General features: G+C 49.8%; 1 protein-coding gene across 3 annotated transcripts in view; it reads left to right on the top strand.

Moving 5' to 3' along the window:
* The window catches only part of LOC144608392 (serine/threonine-protein kinase Nek6-like), a 161,806-nt gene that overhangs the window by 27,249 nt on the left and 116,344 nt on the right, over window positions 1-18,213 (top strand). The window contains exon 1 of one of the 3 annotated variants that reach the window (XM_078426107.1): window positions 17,590-17,957. The exons of 1 other annotated variant lie outside the window; for it this stretch is intronic. Coding sequence is in view for 1 of the 2 variants with exons in the window: in XM_078426105.1 (XP_078282231.1) it covers window positions 18,111-18,167 (57 nt within the window). In the remaining variant the exon portion in view is untranslated. Of the gene's footprint in view, window positions 1-17,589; window positions 17,958-18,103; window positions 18,168-18,213 lie in introns of those variants that run through there. One more of the 3 variants, XM_078426105.1, reaches the window with a different exon arrangement.

Genomic DNA, 18,213 nt, shown 5'->3' with positions numbered 1-18,213 from the left:
TTGAACAGACTATTGCAAGGGTGTGAGGAGTCTTTATGAATGCTGGTGGCTTTCCTGGGGCATCGTGTGTTGAAGATGTCCTCCAGTCAGGACTAAACCAGGGTCTCTGGCGCTGGAAGGCAGCAACTCTACCGCTGCACCGCCCTTGTGTGCAGTTCGGGTAGCCCCATTATGGGAAGGAGGTGGAGGGTTTGGAGGGGTTACCTGGATGCTGCCTGGATTGGAGGGTATTAACTATAGGGAGAGGTTGGACAGACTTGCATTGCTTTCTCTCGAGCATCAGGGCGGCACGGTAGCGCAGCGGTAGAGTTGCTGCTTTACAGCGAATGCAGCGCCGGAGACTCAGGTTCGATCCTGACTACGGGTGCTGCACTGTAAGGAGTTTGTACGTTCTCCCCGTGACCTGCGTGGGTTTTCTCCGAGATCTTCGGTTTCCTCCCACACTCCAAAGACGTACAGGTATGTAGGTTAATTGGCTGGGTAAATGTAAAAAAAAAAATTTTTTTTTTAAATTAAAAAAATTGTCCCTAGTGGGTGTAGGATAGTGTTAATGTACGGGGATCGCTGGGCGGCGCGGACTTGGAGGGCCGAAAAGGCCTGTTTCCGGCTGTATATATATGATATGATGATATCAGAGGCTGAGAGGAGACCTGACAGAAGTACACAAAACTATGAGGGGCATAGATAGGGTAGACAGTCAGAAACGTTTCTCCAGGGGGAAAATGTCAAAGACTGGAGGCCATAGCTTTCAGATGAGAGGGGCAAAGGTTAAAGGAGATTTGTGGGGCAAGTTTCTCAGAGAGTGGTGGGTGCCAGGGATGTGTTGCCGGGGATGGTGGTGGCTGACGAGACAGTGCAGTTTAAGAGGCGTTTAGATAGGCACGTGGGTGCGGGGCAGGGAATTTGAAATGGATCATGTGCGGGCAAAGGAAATTAGTTTAACTCGGCATCAAGCTGGGCATGGACATTGTGGGCCAAAGGGTCTGCTCTTGTTCTGCACTGTTCTGTGTTGTATGTAGAGGCAAACCTCAAAGGTTACGGGGAGAAGGCAGGAGAACGGGGTTGCAAGGGAAAGGTCGATCAGCCATGATGGAATGGCGGAGTAGACCCGATGGGCCGAATGGCCTGATCCTGCTGCAGTGACTGATTTGTTTCGGACGTTGCTTTTGTGAACTTTGTGCAGCTTGCGTTGGGCAAATGAGTTCAGCAGAGTTAGAAATGTCGAGCCTTTGCTTCTTAATGTTCCACGAGTTGGATTCTTTTCTTTTCGAAATGTCGAATTCCATGAGATTATTCATGCATTCCTGCCGAAGGCTGGTCGGACCGGCAGCGTTAGTCACTGTGAGGTGCCAGCGATGCTTCATCCTCTGGTGAAGCTCGCTCGGCCTTTCAATAGTTCTGCATGCGGGACGAGCCTTAAGAGGTGAGCGGTGGTTTGTCGTGGATAATGACTTAGTGCTTGGGCAGCAGGGATAATTGCCAACGGGCCTCAGCAATGATTGCTGTGGCCGGGCACGTTGTCTCACCAGCTGTCGGCCGGGGTTCCAGCGCAGTGTAACAGGAACCATGTGCGCGCGTGTGTGTGTGTGTGTGTCTTGTGATGACCATCAACAGGGCTCGCTGTAAACACTTTATTTGTGAGATCAAAAGGCAGGAGGGGCTGAGAGTTTGTCCTGGGGAACTGCAGCCACCAGCAGCCGACTCGCCCCTCCCTGTTGCAGAGAGAGAGAGAGAGAGAGAGAGAGAGAGGGGTGGAACTGTCGCGTTCGTGCTGTCGCCGGCAGGGTCGGAGCTTGGGATGCGCCCCTGAAGTCAAGAGGGTCCCGAGATTTAGCGGCTTTCCCCCCTCGCTTGGTCAACGGAGGGGGAGAGTGGGGGGGAACGACTCCTTGAGGTAAGAGCTCTTCTCAGTTCAGTGTAGTTTATTGTCACGTGTACCGAGCGAGGTACAGTGAAAAGCTATTGTTGCGTGCTATCCAGACGGCAGAAAGACATGGTCACGATCGAGCCAATCACAGTGTATAGATACGTGACAAGGGAATAACGTGTAGTGCAAGGCAAAGCCAGTGAAGTCCGATCAAGGGTAGTCCAAGGGTCACCAATGAGGTAGATCGTAGTTCAGGACTGCTCCCTGGTTGTGGTGGGATGGTTCAGTTGCCTGATAACAGCTGGGAAGAAACTCTCCCTGAATCTGGAGGTGTGCGTTTTCACACTTCTGTACCTTTTGCCCGATGGGAGAGGGGAGAGGAGGGAGTGGCCAGGGTGCGATCTTCTGCACTGCGGACTGACTGATGAGGGGGGGGGGGTGAGAATGAGCGGAACACAACAATGGGAGGATAATCTGAAGAGATGCAAGGAACTGCAGATGCTGGAATCGTGAGAAAAACGCAAAGTGCTGGAGGAACTCAGTGGGTCAGGCAGCATCTATGGAGGAAATGTCCGAGGACAGGTCCCGGCTCGAAATATCGTCCGCCCATTTCCATCCACAGATCCTGCCTGACCGGCTCGGTTTTTCCCGCACTTGGGTTTTTGCTGTCGGGTATTAGTGTTCTGCTGGGGATGGAGGTCGTCCATGTCCTTGCAATGGAGTGCTGGAGGAACTCAGTGGGTCAGGCAGCATCTGTGGAGGGAATGGAGGAAGCATTCCCACCACGGAGGATAGTCTTTGGCTGAATTCACCCAAGGTAGGAGTCAGGACTCTTGTTCACTTCACTTAAACAGTCAACATCACATTTGGAAAAAGAAACAAAGACTGGATGGGTAGGAAGGAACTGCAGAGGTTGGACAGACTTGCATTGTTTTCTCTCGAGCATCAGAGGCTGAGCGGAGACCTGGCAGAAGTACACAAAACTATGAGGGGCATAGATAGGGTAGACAGTCAGAAACTTTTCTCCAGGGTGAATATGTCAAAGACTGGAGGCCATAGCTTTCAGATGAGAGGGGCAAAGGTTACAGGAGATTTGTGGGGCATGTTTCTCAGAGAGAGAGAGTGGTGGGTGCCAGGGATGTGTTGCTTGGGATGGTGGTGGCTGACGAGACAGTGCAGTTTAAGAGGCGTTTAGATAGGCACGTGGGTACGGGGCAGAGAATTTGAAATGGATCATGTGCGGGCAAAGGAAATTAGTTTAACTTGGCATCAAGCTGGGCATGGGGATTGTGGACCAAAGGGTCTGCTCCTGTTCTGCACTGTTCTGTGTTGTATGTAGAGGCAAACCTCAAAGGTTACGGGGAGAAGGCAGGAGAACGGGGTTGCAAGGGAAAGGTCGATCAGCCGTGATGGAATGGCAGTGTAGACCCGATGGGCCGAATGGCCTGATACTGCTACAGTGACTGATTTTTGGAGTCAGGACTCTTATTCACTTCACTTAAACAGTCAACATCACATTTGGAAAAAGAAACAAAGACTGGATGGGTAGGAAGGAACTGCAGATACTGGTTGATACTGAAGATAGACAGAAAGTGCTGGAGTAACTCAGCGGGTCAGGCAGCATCCCTGGAGAAAAGGAACAGGTGACGATTTTGTTCAGATGGTTGTGGATTGTGTTTGAATGTTAGGATTTAGATTTAGATTTAGAGATACAGCGCGGAAACAGGCCCTTCGGCCCACCGAGTCCGCGCCGCCCAGCGATCCCCGCACATTAACACTATCCTACACACACTAGGGACAATTTTTACATATTACCCAGTCAATTAACCTACATACCTGTACGTCTTTGGAGTGCGGGAGGAAACCGAAGATCTCGGAGAAAACCCACGCAGGTCACGGGGAGAACGTACAAACTCCGTACAGACAGGATGGGTCACTCTACAAAGCCAGGGTTAAGCTCTTGATTGTTTATTGTGTTTGAGTACATGGTAGTTGGGTCTGCCACCTCCCTGTGAACTTCCAAGAGTCAATCAGAATTAGTACGGTCTGCCCAGTAATTTTAGATAAACTGCAAATTTAAACTTGGCTTACTGGAGTAAATTTCCAAAACCATGATGCTTGGAAAGGAAACTTCAGTAAGTCTCACTTAAACACAACCCAATCAAGACTGATGAGTGTATTTATTCACAAAATGCTGGAGTAACTCAGCAGGTCAGGCAGCATCTCGGGAGAGAAGGAATGGGTGACGTTTCGGGTCTCGACCCTTCTTCAGACTGATGGACCCATCAGTCTGAAGAAGGGTCTCGACCCGAAACGTCACCCATTCCTTCTCTCCCGAGATGCTGCCTGACCTGCTGAGTTACTCCAGCATTTTGTGAATAAATACCTTCGATTTGTACCAGCATCTGCAGTTATTTTCTTATAAGGCTGATGAGTGAATCAGCGGGTCAGGCAGCATCTCTGGAGAGAAGGTGACGTTTCGGGCTGCGACCCTTCAGTCTGAAGAAGGGTCTCGACCTGAAACGCCACCTTTTCTTTTTCCTCAGAGTAACCGAGTTACTCCAGCACTTTGTGTCTACCTTTGGTGTAAACAAGCATCTGCAGTTCCTTCCTACACAAGACCCAAGAGTGTCTAATTGTCACACGTGTCGCCAGCTGAACTTGAATCTCTTGCTTGCTGCAGTGCTACAGGCCCATTAACGCAACCACAATAATGATCCAATAATACATTATGTAATAAATTAATAATCGGTAATATGAGGAAACCAGAGCAAAACGGTGCCCAACCGAGGACTGTAGAGCGACTAAAAGCAAAGTCCATAGCAGATCGTAGATGAGGAAGTTGTGGTTGCTGGGTAGATGCTTTTCCTGAATTTGGTGGCCACGGTTTTCCGACGACTGTCCCTTCTTCCCGATGGTAGAAGTGGCACGAGAGCGTGGCCTGGGTGGTGTGGGTCTTTGATGGTAGCAGCTGCCTACCTGGTGGGGAGGTCAGTACCTGTGATGGCCCGGGCTGTGTCTACCACTCTCTGCAGATTCCTGGGCGTTCGAGTTATGAGGACGATGAGTGCAAGTAGTTGGACAGAGTGGCTCAGATCCTAGATGCTCCATTTACACCAATCTTTCTGTTATGTCGCACCACTGTCATAACCGTCTCCAGATGACTTGGATCTTCATCGCTTTGCTCTGTTATTTGTAACTAGAAGTCATGCCCAAGGAGCGTGTGGTGGACAAAATGGCTGTAATATAGCAGCATCCTTCAATTCCATTGCGTCTGATGCTGTGGTTGAAGATTTTGACATATTAAATATTACCTTAGCACATCGGACGTTAAAATGTCAATTCCGAACAAAATACAAGGAAAGGAGTAGTACATTAGAGATACAGCATGGAAACAGGCCCTTTGGCCCACCGGGCCCGTGCCGACCAGCGATCACCCCACTTTCCTACACAACTAGGGACAATTTAACATTTTTTTGCCAAAGCCAAATAACCTACAAACCTGTGAGTGTGGGAGAGATCCGGAGAATTCAGAGAAAACCCAGGCGGTCTCAGGGAGAACGTGCAAACTCCGCACAGACAGCACCCGTAGTCAGGATCGAACCCGGACCTCTGGCGCAGTAAGGCAGCCACTCTACCGCTGTGCCACTGTGCTGCCCCTTTCTATGGATATACGTGGTAAAAATGTATATATTTACATGGGTCGGCGCCACAGAGGCGTCCGGAGAGGACCCGGCGGCTATAATGGAGAGGTCGGTGTGGCGGTCGATGATGGCGCCCACCGGCGGCGAGGACGGACACGTGGAAGTGAGGACGCCGCTGCCGGGGGGAGGAACAAAGGAGGGGCCAGCGTGGGGGGACCGCCATGAGGAGGGGGGAGGGGTAGGGCAAAGGGAGACCTGGCGCTTTGTAAGTGCCCTTCATGGGCAGCTGTTTGCATACCTTGAGTATGTAAGCAAAGAATTTCACAGTGACTGTGACAATAAGCATTCAATTCAATTCAATTCAAATAGGAACAAATATTAACGTAAGTTGAGGGAAGACCTGATAGAAGCATATGGGCGGCATAGAAACATAGAACATAGGTGCAGGAGGAGGCCATTCGGCCCTTCGAGCCAGAACCACCATTCACTGTGATCGTGGCTGATCATCCACATGGCATAGATAGGGTAGACAGTCAGAAGCTTTTTACCCAGGTTGGAAATGTCCAAGTCTGGAGGGCAGAGATTTTAAGGTGAGAGTGGGAAAGTTTAAAGTCGATGTGGGGGGCAAGGTTTTTATTCCGAAAGTGGTGGGTGCTTGGAACACACTGCCAGGGGTGGGTGGTGGTGAAGGCAGATACCATCGTGGCGTTTCAGAGGTTTTCTTAGACAGGCACATGGATTTGCAGGGACTGGAGGGATATAGATTACGTGCAGACTGAGGAGATTAATTTGTCGTGGCATCACGTTCAGCACAGGCATTGTGGGCCGAAGGGCCTGTTCCTGCTGTTGTGGGTGTAGGGAGGAACTGCAGGTGCCGGTTAACACGGAAAACACACACAAAATGCTGGAGTAACCCAGCGGGCCAGGCAGCACCTCTGGAGACAAGGGATAGGTGTTGTCTCAGGTCGAGACCTTGAAGAAGGGTTCCAACCCGAAACGTCGCCCATTCCTTCTCTCCAGAGATGCTGCCTGAGCCGCTGAGTTACTGCAGCACTTTGAGTCTGTCTATACTGTTTTGTGTTCTGTGTTGAATGCAGGAGTATTCTTTGCTTGCAAAGTTCTGCTGGGTGTGATCTTGATGACTACTTTGTTTGCGATGTTGCAGCTCATTTGTGTTGTAATTTTGCTTACGTTTTGCTCAAGCTAAAGAACCTCTTCTTGAACAATCCCCTCGTTAACTTTGGGTCAGTTTAATATATTCGGAGTCAGCCAACCAGAACTCTCGGAGAACTCGGGCTAATTAAGAGGCAGATCATCAATAACCAGGCCGGGGCAATAAATTTTGCATAGCGTATGAATGTGTAAAAGGATTTGAATAGAATATTTCCCAGATTCGCATCACCTGTTATTGCACGCACAGCGTTCACGGCATGCCCAGGGCAGGGGTGGGTACTGGGGGGGGGAACGTCGGCTTTAACATTGGCAGTGCCAGCCCTTAAATAGTCACCAGGCATGGAGATGAGAAGGGTTAAATCCGACAGTATATTGGATTAATCTCATGCTATCATAGAAACATATAGAAACATAGAAAATAGGTGCAGGAGTAAGCCATTCGACCCTTCGAGCCAGCACCGCCATTCAATATGATCATGGCCGATCATCCAAAATCAGTACTCCATTCCTGCTTTCTCCCCATATCAGTCAATAGACAATAGGTACAGGAGTAGGCCATTCAAGCCAGCACCACCATTCAATGTGAGCATGGCTGATCATTCTCAATCGGTACCCTGTTCCTGCCTTCGCCCCATACCCCCTGACTCTGCTATCCTTAAGAGCTCTATCTAGCTCTCTCTTGAATGCATTCAAAGAATTGGCCTCCACTGCCTTCTGAGGCAGAGAGTTCCACAGATTTACAACTCTCTGACTGAAAAAGTTTTTCCTCATCTCTGTTCTAAATGGCCTACCCCTTATTCTTAAACTGTGGCCCCTGGTTCTGGACTCCCCCAACATTGGGAACATGCTTCCTGCCTCTAACGTGTCCAACCCCTTAATAATCTTATACGTTTCGATAAGATCTCCTCTCATCCTTCTAAATTCCAGTGTATACAAGCCTAGTGGATGAGCTGGGGGGCACAGTCTAACACAGAGGCTTATCTTTCTCTCGAGATGTTAACCTCCCAGGGTTATTCTGATTAATAATATAGGGTATGTAGGATTGTACGTGAGATATATTGCATGAGGCAGGCCATCCAGATCACACTTCACTTGAGAGTTCTCCTGTTCAGTTTAGAGATACAGCGAGGAAACAGGCCTTTCGGCCCGCTGAGTCCGTGCCGACCAGTGCTCGCCTGTACACTAGTTCTATCCTACACACTCGGGGCAATGTACAGAATCCAATTAACCTACAAACCTGCACGTCTTTGCAATGTGGGAGGAAACCGGAGCACCCGGAGAAAGCCCACGTGGTCACAGGGGGAATGTGCAAACTTCGTAAAGACAGCGCCCGTAGTCAGGGTCGAACCCGGGTCACCACCATTTTGCCACTATGCCACCCTGTCTTTCCTCGTGTGAACTTCCATTCCTTTCTGCTCCTTGTGCCTATCCAGATTCCCCTTAAATGCACCTGCACCTTTCCATGTGCTGTCGTCCTGTGTTCCCACTGCTCCCTGGATAAAGCAGCTTCTTCAGACTTGCTTGTTCCCACGTGAAGGTCCCCTGGTTATGCTCTTCCCCAGAAGGCTGGACTCTATGCCCACACTATCAAACCAGTCATCTTTTTAAAGACCATTATTATTGTACCCATCCACGTAAAAAGAAAGGGCACAAACAGCCGGGGTAACTTAGCGGGTCGGACAGCATCTCAGGAGAACGTGGGGAGGTGATGTTTCGGGTCGAGACCCTCCTTTAGATTGGTGGGGGGGGGGGGGGAGGAAGGAGGCGGGATGAGGGGAGAGACAGGACCAAGCCTGAACTCCGAGATCCCTTTACTCGACAACACCCGCCAGGGCCCTACCATCCACTGCGAAGTTCCTGCCCTGGTTTGACTTCCCAAAAAGTAACACCTCACACGTACCTGAACTAAACTCTATTTGCCACTCCCCAGTCCACTTGCCCATCTGATCACGATCTTGTTGTAATCCTTTGTAGCCATGTTCATTGTCTGCGTTTCCGCCTATTTTAGTGTCATCTGCAAACTTACTAGTCATTGCAATGTACACCGATCAGCCACTGACAGGTGAAGTGAATAACATTGGTTATCTTGTTACCACGGCACCTGTCAAGGGGTGGGATTTATTAGGCAGCAAGTGAACAGTCAGTCCTTGAAGTTGATGTGTTGGAGAAATGGGCAGGAGTAAAGACCTGAGCGACTTTGACAAGGGCCAAATTGTTAAGGCCAGATGACTGGGTCAGAGCATCTCTGAAACGGCAAGGCTTGTGGGGTGCTTCCTGTCAGCAGTGGTGACTACCGACCGACAGTGGTCCGAGGAGGGACAAACCACAAACCGGCGACAGACAGGGTGTTGGGCGCCCAAGGCTCATCGATGCGCGAGGGCAACGAAGGCTATCCCGTCTGGTCCAAACCGACTGTGGGAAGACGACAAGCCGGTGGAGGAAATGTGATGCTCTGTGCAATGTTCTGCTGGGAAACCCTGGGTCCGGCCATTCACGTGGACCTCAATTTGACACGTGTCACCTACCTAAACATCGTTGCAGACCAGGTACACCCCTTCATGGCAATGGTATTCCCTGATCGCAATGGCCCCTTTCAGCAGGATAATGCGTCCTGCCATACTGCACACATTGTTCAGGAACGGTTTGAGGAACATGATGAAGTGTTCACGGTGTTGCCCTGGCCTCCAAATTCTCCAGATCTCAATCCGATTGAGCATCTGTGGGATGTGCTGGATTGACAAGTCCGATCCACGGCGGCTCCATCTCGCAACTTACAGGACTTGAAGGATCTGCTGCTGATGTTTTGGTGCCAGATACCACAGGACACCTTCAGGGGTCTTGTAGAGTCCATGCCTCGGCGGGTCGGCGCTGCTTTGGGCGGCACACGGAGAACCAACGGCACATTAGGCAGGTGGTCGTAATGTTTTGGCTGATGTCTCCCAACCATCGTAATGGACTGGGCTGGGTGTGGGGGTGGGGAGTGGATGACGACTGAATGAAGCCCTCTCTATGAAAGCTATCGCCCACACGCAGCACCAATTGCCAGTTAATATTTCATCATCCCAGGAGCGTGTAGACCAATGCAATATTGATGGTGCCTCCTCCACTGCCCTCCCTCTGTGGCAGTGACACCGGTGGTCTGTCTGTGTGGGGGACCTTCCTTGCTCTCTCCATAATCACACATAAACGCTTTCTAATTTACAGGCCTTGGTGCAAATTGGTCGGGCAGGACATTTGGTATCTTCAGTCAAAAACTTGGCGTCTTGCTGGATATCTAAATTATCCTTAAAGGTGCCGGTGTAACAGTTACACTGCCTGACATGGACCATGTTAATTGCTTCAGGTTTATGTCTGCTTGCAAAGCAGTCTGTGATCGAGGAGACTGCTCTTGACTGTATGAATAAATATTTACAGCTTTAAGAAGCGCGGGCAGCGTGCCAGCAACGAGAGACGGGTGAATTTTAATTGTACGTTTTTGCAATCATGTACTGCCTCCCACCCGTGGGTATACTGTTCAAAGTTGCTTTTATTATTAATATTTATATGCCGTATCCAAGTTGCTGCCGCTAGCTGTCGAGCCGAGCTTCAGTGGCAGTGTTGAGGGGGGGGATGGATCAAATGGAAGAAGACAGCCTGGCGTGACGATCGGCAGCAGGGTCGGCCACTCCCCTCCTGCCCCTCGTCCTCTGCAGTCCAGCGGCTGGCATTGGGCCTTCCAGGAGATGGTGTGGTTCCGTGTGGCGCTCGCTCTCAACGAGGACGTATTGTTGTTCAACGGGAACAGTAAAACCTGCAGACGCTGGAGATCTGAAATAAAAGCTGAAGAGTTTCACATAGGCACAGCGGTAGAGTTGCCGCCACACAGCACCAGGGACCACATCAGTTTGATCCTGACTACGGGGGCTTGTCTGTACGCAGTTTGTACATCTTCCTGAGAACTGCGTGGGTTTTCTCCGGGTGCTCTGGTTTCCACCCACAATCCTTAGACGTACAGATGTGTAGGTTAATTGGCTTTGGTAAGAATTGTAAATTGTCCCGAGTGTGTGGGATAGTAACAGTGTAAGATTTTGAAAAAAGATTTTTAGATTTTAGAGATACAGCGCGGAAACAGGCCCTTCGGCCCACCGAGTCCGCGCCGCCCAGCGATCCCCGCACATTAACACTATCCTACACTCACTAGGGACAATTTTTACATTTACCCAGTCAATTAACCTACATACCTGTACGTCTTTGGAGTGTGGGAGGAAACCGAAGATCTCGGAGAAAACCCACGCAGGTCACGGGAGAGCGTACAAACTCCGTACAGACGGCGCCCGTAGTCAGGATCGAACCTGAGTCTCCGGCGCTGCATTCGCTGTAAGGCAGCAACTCTACCGCTGCGCCACCGTGCCCCCGTAAGGGGGTCACTGGTCACGCGGATACGGTGGACTTCAACGCCTGTTTCTGCCCAGTATCTCTAAACTATAAACTAAGCTAAAGACTGGAGTTGTGCACAGTGAGGAAGGCTGTCGATGTTTGCAGCAGGATAGAGATCAGCTGCAGGAATGGGCGGAGAAATGGCAGATGGAGCTTAATCCGGGGGAGTGTGAGGCTTTGCATTGAGGGAGGCCGAATGTGAGGGGAACGCATATGGTTGAGAGAAGACACAAAGTGCTGGAGTAACTCTGCGGGTCAGGCAGCATCTCTGAGAGTATGGATAGATGATGTTTCAAGTTGAGACCCTTCTTCAGACCCCTTCTTGCAGGGGTCCAGAAATCGTTCCCAATGGCAACATCAGTAGATAATGCGGTAAAGAAGGCGTGTGATGTGCTTTCCTTAATTGGTCGGGGAATTAAGTAGAAGAATCAGGAAGACTAGATATACCTTTATAGGACTTTAGTTCGGCCGCAGTTAGATTATTGTGCACATTTCTGGTTGCCCCATGATACTCAGGGTGTGGAGGCTTTGGAAAGGGTGCAGAAGAGATTTACCAGAAGGCTGTCTGTATTAGGTGGTATTAACTACAAGGTGAGCTTGGACAAACTTGGATGGTTTTCTCTGAAATGGCGGAGGTTGAATGGAGATCTGGTCTCAAATCATGAGAGGCATAAACTTGGTAGATGGTCAGAACCTTCTCCAGTGATGTTGATGATAGGTCTGGACCGCTTTCTAGTTGGAGATAGGATGGTTCAGTTGTCCCTGAATCTGGAGGTGTGCGTTTTCAAACCTCTGCCCCTCTTGCCTGAAGGGGGAGGGGAGAAGAGGGAGTGACCGGGCTGAGAGTCGTCCTTGGTCATGCCAGCGGCCTTGCCGAGGCATCGTGAAGTGTAAATGGAGTCAATGGAAGGGAGGTTTGTTTGTGTGATTGTCTGGGCTGTGTCCACAATTCGCTGCAATTTCTTGCGTTCTTGGATGGAGCTGTTCCCACACCAAGCCCGGATGCATCCCGATAAATTGCTTTCTACGGCGCATCTGCAGAAGTTGGTGAGAGTTGTTGGGGACGCGCTGAACTCCCATGCAAAGACTCCAACAAAGATGTCCAGCAAACATCCCGTGCAGTCGCGAGGGGCTACAGATCGGGCAGTTGCTGGCTCTGTGGTTAAGCTGCAGAGGCAGGGACGCGAGTTCGAATCCCACCACTACAGCTGTGGAATTTGCATTCCAGGAGTCATAGACTTATAGACAATAGACAATAGGTGCAGGAGGAGGCCATTCGGCCCTTCGAGCCAGCACCGCCATTCAATGTGATCATGGCTGATCATTCTCAATCACTACCCCGTTCCTGCCTTCTCCCCATACCCCCTGACTCCGCTATCCTTAAGAGCTCTATCCAGCTCTCTCTTGAATGCATTCAGAGAATTGGCCTCCACTGCCTTCTGAGGCAGAGAATTCCACAGATTCACAACTCTCTGACTGAAAAAGTTTTTCCTCATCTCAGTTCTAAATGGCCTACCCCTTATTCTTAAACTGTGGCCCCTTGTTCTGGACTCCCCCAACATTGGGAACATGTTTCCTGCCTCTAACGTGTCCAACCCCTTAATAATCTTATACGTTTCGATAAGATCTCCTCTCATCCTTCTAAATTCCAGTGTATACAAGCCTAGTCGCTCCAGTCTTTCAACATATGACAGTCCCGCCATTCCGGGAATTAACCTAGTGAACCTACGCTGCACGCCCTCAATAGCAAGTCATGCAGCATGGAAATGTGGCTTTTGACCTAACATGCCCATGCTGATCAAGATCCCCCATCAGGCTGACCAAGGTCAAGAGGGAGTCCGTGATGTTTAATTGTCATTTGTACCTACAACAGGACAAGGACATTCCCCCGTGCAGCAGCACGACAGGCCCATGACACAATACACATCGGTAAAATATAATAAGCAAAAATTCAACAAATTAATGATCACAAACCTTGTGCAAGAAACTCATCCCCAAGGTCCTCTGTGCAACCAAAGAGAGTTCATCGTTGAGGTAGTCACAAAATGGCGGAGTAACTCAGCAGGTCACTCGCCCCCCTGCAGGACAATCAGGAGGTGCAGATCCTGAGCAAGCAAGATTATGGGGGACCCCTACCACCCCAGCAACGGACTGCTCCAGCTGCTACAGTCAGGCAAATGCCTCCGCTGTCACGCTGTGAAAACAGAGGATGAGACGGAGTTTCTTCCCACAGGCTATCAGGACTGTTAATTCTCATATCACCAGGGATTAATTTAATTTACTGTATTAATTTATTTTTTGTGTTAAAATTATTTTTTTCTCTATTCTGTTTTGTAGTTTAGCAAAATCCGCAGGCGTTGCCACTTCCATTTCACTGCACGTCTTGTATATGTATGTGACAAATAAACGACTTGACCTTGCCTGACCCGCTGAGTTACTCCATCATTTTGTGATCCCTTCGATTTGTACCAGCATCTGCAGTTATTTTCCTTCACAGTTGAGGTTGGTGTTGTGCAACTTTCAAGAGCCTGATGGTATTTGGGGAAAAACTGCCCTTAAACCTGGTGGCCGCGGATTTCTTCCCGACAGTGGGTGTGATATGGCAGCGTGGTCGAGGTGGGGTGGGTCTTTCAGGATATTGGGTAATAACCTGGAATTTAAATTTGAACTAAAGTCTGAGTAAAGTTGACCCATGAAACCACTGGATTGCTGTAAAACTGGATGGGCTGACTAATATCCTTCACAGGAAGTGCTCCGAATGTTTCTTCAGAACCGCGCTGGAGAATGGGTTGGGACTGGCAGGGAGGCCGAGGGGCAACGGCTCATTACTTGCATTCCATTTCAATTTAGTGTAGAGATACAGCGCGGAAACAGGCCCTTCGGCCCACCGGGTCAGCACCAGCCGCGGTCCCGGCACATTAACTGTCCCACACACCAGGGACAATTTTACATTCACACCACGCCGATTAACCTACAAACCTGTACGTCTTTGGAGTGTGGGAGGAAAACAAAGGTCTCAGAGAAAACCCACGCGGTCACGGGGGAGAACGTACAAACTCCGTACAGGCAGCACCCGTAGTCAGGATCGAGCTCGGGTCTCTGGCGTTGTCAGGCAGCAACTCTACCGCTGCGCCACCGTGCTGCCCCAACTAAACTAAACTACATTTCAGTTACTTGCATTTAAATTCATCTTCTATGGCAAGGATTTCAACTGGGCTTTATGTTTTACCAGCCCGGTAACAGGAAGCAATCCACCGCAGTGTACGACTACCACTTCTTGGATGGTGCAGTGGTAGAGTTGCTGCCTGACAGCGCCAGAGATCCGGGTTCGATCCTGACTACGGGTGCTGTCTGTGCGGTGTTTGTACGTTCTCCCCGTCACCACGTGGATTTCCCCCCGGGCGCTCCGGTTTCCTCCCACACTCCAATGACGTACAGGTTTGTAGGTAAACTTGGCCTCGGTAAAAATTGTAAATTGTCCCTGGTGTGTAGGATAGTGTTAGTGTACGGGGATCGCTGGTCGGTGCGGACTCGGTGGGCAGAAGGGCCCGTTTCCGTGCTGTATCTCTAACCTCCTGTTCTGGTCAGTGGTTGCATGTTGATCTATCACGGAGCCGATACAGGCCATACATAAATAGCTACTGTCGGGTTGCAGGCTAAATGACTGTCATCACGGAGCCAGCAATTCATGTTGATTAATTGAAAGACACAGCATGGAAACAGGCCCTTCGGCCCACCGAGTCCACACCAGCCATCGATCACCCGATCACACCAGTTCTATGTTTTCCCATTTACTCATCCGCCCCCTACACACTAAGGGGCAGCTTACAGAGACCCTTTTAACCTACAAACCTGCACATCTTTGGGATGTGGGAGGACACTGGAGCACCTGGAGGAAACCCACGCGGCCACTGGGAGAACGTGCAAACTCCACACAGACAGCACCCGAGGTCAAGATCAAAGGTGGTCTGTGGTGCTGCGAGGCAGCAGCTCTACCCGCTGCACCACTGTGCTGCCCATTTATTTATCCTCTTCACTTCCGCCCTGCGTGTAAAAGACCTTCGCTTCTCCGTGCCTAACTACGGTAAAGGCTCACACAGTTTACTTTTAAATCATGATGCGTTTTGTTTTTGCACAACACGTTCCTGATTCTTGTGTGGTACAGGATGTGGATTGTTGATAGGACTGTTCCAATTATTATTTTCCCAGTGGTGAACGGACTGAACATTGCTGAATCTTGTTGTACTCCAAAGCTTAAAGCACAAAGTGCTGGAGGAACTCAGCGGGAACTCATCTGTGGAGGGGCTGGACGGATGACGTCTTGGGTCGGGACCCTTCCTCAGTCTGAAACTGTCTGTCCTTTGCCTCTCCAGATGCTGCCTGATCTGCTGAGTTAATCCAGCACCTCCTGCTTTGCTCAAGATCTCAGCTACTGCAGTTTCTTGTACACTCAAAGAGTTAATGACTAGGGTTAATAAACGGAGCACAGTGGGATGGGATACAAAGTGATCGTTTGGCCATAAATACGGGTTTGCATTTCATCCTCCAGTACCTGCTCTCTGCAGAATTGGATTATTAAGAAAGAGGACCCGGGTTCGATCCCGACTACGGGCGCCGTCTGTACGGAGTTTGTACGTTCTCCCCGTGACCTGCGTCGATTTTCTTCGGGATCTTCGGTTTCCTTCCACACTCCAAAGACGTACAGGTTTGTAGGTTAATTGGCTTGGTGTAAATGCAAACTTGTCCCTAGTGTGTGTAAGGTAGTGTTAATGTGGGGGTGGGGGGGTCTGCTGGTCGGTGCAGACTTGGTGGGCCGAAGGGCCTGTTTCTGTGCAGTAACTCGAAACTAAACTAAACTTTACAGTTAATGAAATATATCTGAATCGTTGATGCAGGGTGATCCATGCCACGTCTAGCGTTAAGGGGAGAAGGGCAAAGTTTCAAGGGGATTTGATCTAAGTCCCATGCTGGGAAATGCAGCAATAATCTTCTTTGATTTTCAGCAGGTCAGGCAGTACCTATGCAGGGAACAGTGTGGTCGACTCTTAACTGCTCTCTGAAATGGCCCCTGAAAGCCCTTCCATTGCTGCGTACTGTAGATGCTGACCATATCAATGGTTCAGCAAAGACACTTCAACACGGGGACAGGCAGTAAAATCTGGCCTTTCCATTGAGGCCCCCAAATTTTTTTATTTCTTGGGTGCCACAAATTCATAGTCGAGAGTCAAGAGCATTTAATAGCCATATGTACCAACAACTGAAGAATGGAATTCTTATTTGCAGCCGCATAACAGGCCTGTAAACACAATACACATGAATAATATATGATCAACAAACATTCAAGAAATTATTGACCATAATACTCGTGCAAAAAAATCCCAAGGTCCTTAGTGCAACTAAAGACAGTCCATATAAATTCATAATTGAGGTTCGTGCTGTGTCGAGTTCAAGAACCTGTTGGTTAAGCTTGCAGGTACAGCAGGCAGTGAAGAAAGCTAATGGCATGTTTAGAGAGAGAGAGAGAGAGAGATACAGCACGGAAACAGGCCCTTCGGCCCACCGAGTCCGCGCCGCCCAGCGATCCCCGCACATTAACACTATCCTACACACACTAGGGACAATTTTTACATATTACCCAGTCAATTAACCTACATACCTGTACGTCTTTGGAGTGTGGGAGGAAACCGAAGTTCTCGGAGAAAACCCACGCAGGTCACGGGGAGAACGTACAAACTCCGTACAGACGGCGCCCGTAGTCAGGATCGAACCTGAGTCTCCGGCGCTGCATTTGCTGTAAGGCAGCAACTCTACCGCTGCGCCACCGTGCCGCCGGTGTTGGCCTTCATTGCATGGCCTTTATGTTGGCCTTCATAACGAGAGGATTTGAGTATCGGAGCAAAGAGGTTCTTCTGCAGTTGTACAGGGCCCTGTTGAGACCACATCTGGAGTATTGTGTGCAGTTATGGTCTCCTAATTTGAGGAAGGACATCCTTGCTATTGAGGCAGTACAGCGTAGGTTCACGAGGTTAATCCCTGGGATGGAGGGACTGTCATATGAGGAAAGATTGAAAAGACTGGGCTTGTATTCACTGGAGTTTAGAAGGATGAGAGGGGATCTTATAGAGACAGATAAAATCATAAAAGTTCTGGACAAGCTAGATGCAGGAAAAATGTTCCCAATGTTGGGGGAGTCCAGAACCAGGGGCCACAGTCTAACAATAATTCTGTTTCTCCAGAGATGCTGCCTGACCTCGCTGAGCTACTCCAGCGTTTTGTGTCTAATCTCCAGTTCCTTTGTGTCTCCAAGAACAAAGATTTAAGTCTCAGTTCCTGGAACTGACTGGCAGCCGAGAGCAGCTTTGGTCTGTCTGTTTGTCCAGAGGTCATCGGTAGCGGAAGGGCTCTGGTGAGGAGGATGCAGTTACAAGCAGCTCTTTCAGTGAGGGGAAAGCCCTTTCGGACTGCGAGCGGAGAGAGAGAGAGAGAGAGAGAGAGAGAGAGTGACACATGGTAAAAAGAGGAAACGAAAGCCAGGGTTAGGAAGGCGCTTGGCGACCAGTTTGCAGGGACGTGGGCGGTGTGTTTCACAATCACCCAAACCCTCCACTTGAAAACAAAAACTTTGCACCAATGATTTGTGGAGAAACTAATGTGCCAATTGCCCGGCTCTCGAGTGTGTGTCACTAAAGCAGGGGGAGGGGTCGGTTGTGAAGTTGGGAAACAGTTGTACCTCGTGTGGCACTCACGGAGATGTGAAGCTTCACGGCCACACAGTGAAACTTTCACTTCCCACTACGTTGCAGCCTGCAAGGAAGCTGCAGGTTGTTGAGCCTGCGCCATCGGACAGGGAAACACAGGTAACGTGATCCGAAGGGCAATTAAAGATGAATAATGTCCTTGCTTAATCTCAGCACCACTCTCTCCCCGAGACTGTGTTGGCACGGGGACTACGTGCAAAGGGCTAATGGAGCTGCTGACTGCAAAGAAGAGTTGTGACATGAATTTCTGTTATGTTTCAAGCGGATGTCTTGAAAAGAATGAACCTTCTGCTGCAGGCTGTGTGTCATGTAGATTCAGGGGTGGGGGTGGGGGGGGGGGGGTGGGGTGGGAGGT

The sequence above is a fragment of the Rhinoraja longicauda genome, chromosome 31 (assembly GCF_053455715.1).
Source record: "Rhinoraja longicauda isolate Sanriku21f chromosome 31, sRhiLon1.1, whole genome shotgun sequence".
NCBI lineage: Eukaryota > Metazoa > Chordata > Chondrichthyes > Rajiformes > Arhynchobatidae > Rhinoraja > Rhinoraja longicauda.
The sequence above is the reverse complement of the archived record's forward strand: the minus strand, read 5'-3'. Positions and strand labels throughout refer to the sequence as shown.